This window comes from Caenorhabditis briggsae, assembly GCF_000004555.2.
Source record: "Caenorhabditis briggsae AF16 supercontig from assembly CB4, cb25.NA_138, whole genome shotgun sequence".
Lineage (NCBI taxonomy): Eukaryota > Metazoa > Nematoda > Chromadorea > Rhabditida > Rhabditidae > Caenorhabditis > Caenorhabditis briggsae.
The window spans coordinates 1-7,219 of NW_025543370.1; the positions used below are offsets into that span (position 1 = coordinate 1).

Consider the following 7,219-nt stretch of genomic DNA (forward strand, 5'->3'; position numbering starts at 1 on the left):
TCTGTCTTCTCTGCGTCTCTCCTATTTCTCTCTTTTTCTACAATTAAAAATTCTTTCTTCAAAAAATTTTTCTTCAAGAAATCAGCTGAAAGTAAGCATTTTTGAGCGAAAAATGATTCGAAAAAACGCATTTCTCCAAAAATCAATAATTTCGTTGATTAATTTCTGCATGCGCCTTCAAATTTCTACAGTAGCCTACCACGTCAATTTTTGCGTGCTGGAATATCGATTTTCCACATATTTTTTCGGAGTTTTCGCTCCAATTCTTTTCAGCATTGCCATTTTCAGAAATGTCTGATATGCTTATTGTTGTCAAACCACCATCAGGAGATGCTTTGAACAAATTGATGACATTTTTGGTGGAAAATCGTCTGGAATTTTCAGTCAGGCGCAGTGAACCAATTAAGGGTAATTTGTAGTTCGGAAATTGTAAAATTCGAAAATTCCAGTATCAGAAACCCCAACATCATCTCAGGCTTCGGAAAATATCGATTTTTCTACAGCGAAAAATGTTCAAAAAAAATCAAATTTTGAAATTCCAAAAATCACATCAAATGAGAGAATTAGTGATAATCTTGTTGATAATAAGCTCAGAATCCCACAGTCCGAACCGATTGCTCAGATTAAAAATAATACAGCGACAGCTGAAAATTACGATTCTTCGGGAAATAGCGATTTTCCAACAGCGAAAAAAGTGAAATTAGAACCTGAGCCGGAAATTATGGAGTCCGAAAAACCACAAATTTTCCCAGGGGCACCGATTGCTCATGTAACAAATATGCAATCCGGAGATTATGATCCTGGGACGTCGATATCGGGCAAAAAGCCACTTATCTGTCAACTATGTGGCAAAGGAATCATTAAAACGACAGGACCTAGTCGCAAGCAACATGCGATCCATCATTTGAAACTCAAAACGTAAGGATTTGGTTTTTCGACACCGGAAATGCGTCAAGGCACAAAAAATGCGTCAAGGCGCAAAAGATGCGTCAAGGCACAGAAAATGCGTCAAGGTGAAAACGCATTCCTGGTGCCTTGACGCATTTCTAATGCCTTGACGCTTTTTTTCGTGCCCTGGCGCATTTTTAGTGCGTTGACGCGATTATCGAGCCTTGACGCATTTTCCGTGACTCATCTTTCAATTTTCAGGTGGAAATGCATCGTATGCAACAGATCCCTTTCACATCCAGATGCTGGTCGAGACCATTTCAGATCCATGCATCGAGATGTACCGTATATCAGACTCGTCGAAACAATGTAAGCTTAGTGGCCTAGAAAACCCAATTTGCAAAAGTTAGGCCACCATTTTAGGGATTTTTCAGGTCCGAGGAGGAAAAAATTCAAATTGATGAGATGCAGATCAAATGTTTTCCTTCGAAACCAATTCACCAAACGAGACACCAAAATGATCACTAAATGTATACATTTTATTCGGAATTTTTACGTAAAATTATTTGATATGCGGTTTTCTTTAAATGCTTTACTTGTAAATTAAATGTATTGCATCTCATAATAAATGATTTTAATTATCTTTTTTTGAAATTTCTTCAGATTTGAGCGGCGACCGCGACGCAACCGCTTGCGTGTTGTTCTGTTCCTAAGTGTTGTTCCTAAGTTGCGTCTAAAGAAAACGTGAAATCTAAATTCAAATCCATGTGCCTGATTTCACCGCCGTGACGAATTTTTCAATAATCGAAATTTCGAATTTTTGAAAAATCGAAAAAAAACGTTTTGCGCCTTCAAATTTCAACAGTAAACTTGGATTTTTTTTCTAAAAAGATTAGATTTTTCTCGAAATTCCTGTTATAATTCGTTGAAAAACAAGTTTGAAATTTGAAACGTTTGAAAAATCGGAAAAAAATTGAGGAAAACAATTCAAAAAATGTATTTTTCCAAAAAATTGAGAAACTTTCTTGAAAAAACAACATGCGCCTTGAAGTTTCTACAGTACCCCCCCCCCCTGAAATATTGACTTTTTTATGCAAAAAAACTGACAAGGGAAGTGTTTTCAGAGAGGCGTTGAGAATTTGCTCAAAATTTCAGTACTGATAGTTTGAGATATCCCCAACACGATGACGAAAAAATCTAGGTCATAACCCCACCAGGAAGCTGAAAATCTTCGTCTGAAAATTCTGCCCGATTTGGGCGCGCACTTTCCCCCCTCTCCTATACGCCCTCCGCGCCAGAGGAAAATGTCGGTTGTGTGGTGTAGCGGTAAGAGGGTTACTCATTAGGTGAGACTCCGCTGGTTCGAACCCCACTGTGGTTAACATTTTTTTTTTGTTTTTTTTTCATGTTTTTCTAACAATCAGAAGTTATCAGTAGAGCATGGATTTGTATTTCAACTCGCAGAAAGTTCTGGAAGCAACAGAAAATTGCTATAAAAGGCGATTTTTTTTCATTTGTTCCTGTTTTTCTATTTTTTTCTTCGTATTCATAGCTATTATTTGTCTTGCTGATGTCGAAGTTTCGTCGCATTTTGATATACATTCTGGATCTGGGAGTCAATCCTAAGCGTCAGCCATTGGATGAAAAGGATCTCAAGCTCGCGGCTTATTTGATTGACCTCGGTGAATCGATCGATAAGGGACACTTGATATTGAAATGGAACAGCACCTTTTAAATTTTGAAGACGATCTACAGGATTTGAGTAAGTTTCAGTTCAGTGAATCATTACATATACATATGTTACGGTTAGGTTGGACTCCAGATGAATGCCACAAAATCCAAATGTATCCCGATGTTGTTCATCTTCCTGGAAAACCAAATATGATCCAATTTGCGCACGGAGAGTTAGTGGAGTTAGACAAAGCCAAAGAAGCGGTCGCTTATTTTGGATCAAAAACGGGATTGAACAATAATGGATCAAAAGTCCGTCCAAGTTTGGAACAAGTTCACACTAAATTTCGATTCATCAGAAACCGCCACCATATGGACAAACTTCGGGAGTACGAGACTCTTGGTAAAAACTTCTTGTTGTTTTTTTTTTCTGAAATAGATATTTTAAGGCTCCACCAAAGCAAATAGGAAAAGCAATTTGGAGTTCATTTCGATGGAGCTCGAGAAAGAAGTTAGGATGCATATTGAAAACCCCCTCTATATCTTCGAAATATTGAAAATAGAAGTATGAAAAAAAAAACAAAAAAATGTTAACCACAGTGGGGTTCGAACCAGCGGAGTCTGTAGATCGTCTTCAAAATTTGAAAGGTGCTGTTCCATTTCAATATCAAAGTCTCCCTTATCGATCGGTTCACCGAGGTCAATCAAATAAGCCAGACAAATAATAGCTATGAGTACGAAGAAAAAAAATAAAAAAACAGGAACAAATGAAAAAAAAATCGCCTTTTATAGCAATTTTCTGCTGCTTCCAGAACTTTCTGCGAGTTGAAAAACATGAAAAAAAAACAAAAAAAAATGTTAACCACAGTGGGGTTCGAACCAGCGGAGTCTCACCTAATGAGTTACCCTCTTACCGCTACACCACACAACCGACATTTTCCTCTGGCGCGGAGGGCGTATAGGAGAGGGGGGAAAGTGCGCGCCCAAATCGGGCAGAATTTTCAGACGAAGATTTTCAGCTTCCTGGTGGGGTTATGACCTAGATTTTTTCGTCATCGTGTTGGGGATATCTCAAACTATCAGTACTGAAATTTTGAGCAAATTCTCAACGCCTCTCTGAAAACACTTCCCTTGTGAGAAGTCATTGAAAACATTGGAATTTATGAAAAAATGGGAAAAATACCTATTTTTAACGAAAAAAAAACGCATTTTTCGAAAAATTGAAAAATTTTTTGAACAATTACTGCATGCGCCTTGAAGTTTCTACAGTACCCCCGACATTTGTTTTTGCTTGCAAAAATGTCGACTTTTCAGCGATTTTTGGGATTTTTCAGCGTTTTTTTTAATTTCCGGCCTAAAATTTGCAAAAAAAAAATTCAATTTTTTAGAATTCAAAAATGAATAACATGTTCGTCGTCGCCAAACCGCCATCCGGTGATGCTTTCAACAAATTAATGGCATTTTTGGAGGAAAATCGTATGGAATTTTCAGTCAGATGCAGTGAACCAAATAAGGGTGATTTGTAGTTCGGAAATTGTAAAATTCGAAAATTCCAGTTCTAGCAGTCCCAACATCATCTCGAGCTTCGGAAATTATCGATTTTCCGACAGCGAAAAAAATTCGAAAAGAATCAAAACTAGATTTTCAAAAAATCACATTCAATCAAAGTGAAATCAGTGATAATCTTGCTGATAATGAGCTCAGAATCCCAAAAGAAGAATCCAAAGTGTCACCGATTGCTCAGATTAATAATGAGCAACATGTAGATTACAATGGTTGGTCGCCCGGCGAAGATTTCCGTGCTTTGATGGCGACATGGGACATGGATAAGCTCAAGTGTGAAGTGTGTAAGAGAAAAATGGTTTGCACAAATGGTTTTCAACGTACGCAACATGCGCTCAGTCATTTGAAACTCAAAACGTAAGGATTTGGATTTTAGGACACCAAGAATGCGTCAAGGCACCGAAAGTGCGCCAAGACACAAAAAAATGTTTCTAAGCTTCAAAAAGGCGCATTTCTGTTGCCTTGACGTATTTTTGGTGCCTTGGCGCACTTCCGGTGCTTTAGGCTACACTTTTTAGGTGGAAATGTACCGTATGCAACAAACTCCTCTCCCAACCAGGCTCTGGTCGAGACCATTTCAAATTCGTGCATCGAAATGTACCGTATACTAGACTCGTCCAAACAATGTAAGATTAGAGGCTTAGAAAACCCGATTTGCAAAAGTTAGGCCACCATTTTTGTGATGTTTCAGATCCGAGGAGGAAAAAATTCAAATCGATGAGATGCAGATCAAATGTTTTCCTTCGAAACCAATTCACCAAACGAGACATCAAAATGATCATTGAATCTAAGAAATTCCAATTTTTCCTTCTTTTTTTTCTAACATTCCTTTGTTGATTTTTTTTTATTGATTTTTCCTTTTTGCTTTTTTGTTGGTCTTTCTGGGCCTTTTTTAGGTGTTTGAACTATTTTTAAAGTCGTTTTTTTCTCATTTTTCTAGCCTTTTTCTAGTTTTCTAGGCTTTTTGAACTATTTTTGACACTTTTCAAGATTTCTTTAGAACAAAAAATATTAAATCAAACTAACGAAAAGCAAATTTGATCCCATTTCCTTCCTCCACAACGTTGTGCAATACTTCGCCAGTATTTACACACAAAGTCTAATACTCTGCGTCTCTCTCTCTTTTACAGGCTCCGCCCATTTGTGTTTTGTGACGAAATGAAAAAAGTATAAAAGAAAAGAGGGAATTCCTATTTTTAGTCAAGTTTATTCAAATTTCTTTTTTTTTCTAGATTTCCGTCTATTTTTTTTTCATTTTTCATTTTACAAAATTTTCAAAAAAAAAACGTTCAAATTTTCAATTTTTTAATACTTTTTAAAACGTTCTGAATTTCCCTTTTTGATTTTAAAAATTTTCAAAAGTTTTTCCAGAAAAAAATGAATTCAACTGCTAAAAATGGTTCTGAAATTTCAAAATTAGCTCATCAACCAGCCAATATAATTGGCGGACGACGTGTACAAAATTCTGGAAATCATAATCACCGACATGAGAATTTACAAGATGCGCTGAGAGAAGTTTTGGATTCTGGATTGTTAGCGAAGGTGATAAAGTTTGAAATTCAGAAACTCAGAAATTCAAAAAATCAAAAATTCCAAAAATTCAAAAAAATCAAAAATTCAGAAAATCAAAAATTCAGAAATTCAGAAACTCAGAAATTCAGAAACTCAGAAATTCAGAAATTCAGAAGTTCCGAAATTCAGAAATTCAGAAATTCAAAAAATCAAAAATTCAAAAATTAGAATTTCAGAAATTCAAGAATTCAAAAATTCGGAAATTTAGAAATTCAAAAATTCCAAAAATTTCAAGAATTCAAAATTTCAAAAATTCAGAAATTCAAAAATTCAAAAATTCGGAAGTTTAGAAATTCAAAAATTTCAAAAATTCCAAAAATTCAAAAATTCAAAAGTTCTGAAAATGTGATGTTTTTTTTTTGGGAAATTCGAATGTTTGAATTTAAAAAATTATAATTTTTTCCTAAAAATAATTCAAGTTCGAAAGTTTTGTAAAACTAAATTTATCGTTAATTAGATAATTTCAAAAAAATATTAAAATACAAAAATTCAAAAGATCGAAAATCCAGAAAAGTTATTTTTTGCAGATGGACCGTGCCTACCCAACCGAATCCGTCAAACGGACGCATGAGAAAATCCAACCAGCCACTCAGCCACCATTTGTGAATCGTGGAACTTCCGGTGGAGCTCAACGATTCATTCCAAGGAAACAAAATAATTGAACTTTTGTATTTCTTATGGGATTTTTGAATAATTTTGTACAATGAAAATAAAATCTGGAATACTGTAGCTCAACTTCCCAAGGTCTGAAATAAATTCTAAAATTCAAAAATCACTGCTGAACACAAATGTGTATTCCGTAAAACCTGTATTAGAAGGGTCTCATAACTTTAAACTTTGTTCTCAATCTATCTAGTTTACTATAAGAGATATCAAAAAGTGGCCAACTGATAAAATGTTTATTATAATATCAAAAACATTTTATCAGTTGATCACTTTTTGATATCTTTAACAGGAAATGAGATACACGGGTTAAAAGTTTAAAGGCCATCCAAATCGAATATTTACAGTACCCCATGAACAGTGTGATGTGTCTTTTTGATTGAAAAAATTCTCGCTTTTTCGAAACTTCTCGAAAAATGCACCATGTGGAATTTTGAAGTGTCGTTGCAGACATTGTTTTCTCGTCTATTTTGTTATTTGTCAGAACAAATTTTTTTATAAATTGATAAAATTTCAGTAGTCCAATCTGGACAAACTCCTCACATAACCACACCCTCATCAAAACTAACCGCACTATCACCAGGTAAATTCATATCCTACTGTTTGAAACGATTTTCAATAACCGAATCATCATCGAACAAATTTCAGACTTCCACACAACCATCTACAACCACTCGTCTACAACTCAGCAGTACCTTCAACTCGATTCCTCCTACTCATATTGTCGGAATAAAAAAAGTGAGACTCGGTGTTTGCGTACTTTGATTCCCGCCTCCCCCCACCGACGCTCCGCCCATCGCTTTGCAAGTGCGGCGTGGTGTTTTGGCGCCACTTGGGAGACCATCGGATTTAATGAGATTTT

The 7,219-nt window shown here is 35.6% G+C and overlaps 3 protein-coding genes across 3 annotated transcripts in view; all 3 read left to right on the top strand.

Moving 5' to 3' along the window:
• Positions 1-290: 290 nt before the first annotated feature.
• On the top strand, positions 291-1,416 carry CBG24326 (the record flags this gene model as incomplete). Its single annotated transcript, XM_045241007.1, has 3 exons — positions 291-408; positions 450-918; positions 1,323-1,416. The coding sequence occupies 3 exons, from the start codon at positions 291-293 to the stop codon at positions 1,414-1,416; spliced, it is 681 nt and encodes a 226-aa protein (XP_045100838.1).
• Positions 1,417-3,956: 2,540 nt separating this feature from the next.
• CBG24327 lies at positions 3,957-6,356 on the top strand (the record flags this gene model as incomplete). The annotated part of the gene is made up of 3 exons (XM_045241008.1): positions 3,957-4,074; positions 4,116-4,420; positions 6,222-6,356. The coding sequence occupies 3 exons, from the start codon at positions 3,957-3,959 to the stop codon at positions 6,354-6,356; spliced, it is 558 nt and encodes a 185-aa protein (XP_045091306.1).
• A 354-nt stretch (positions 6,357-6,710) lies between these two features.
• CBG24329 overlaps positions 6,711-7,219 on the top strand; it is a gene marked incomplete at both ends in the record, with an annotated part of 1,310 nt that continues 801 nt past the window's right edge. Inside the window, 2 exons of the mRNA XM_045241009.1 lie at positions 6,711-6,717; positions 6,875-6,940. Of these exons, the coding sequence (XP_045091307.1) occupies positions 6,711-6,717; positions 6,875-6,940 (73 nt within the window). The remainder of the gene's footprint in view (positions 6,718-6,874; positions 6,941-7,219) is intronic.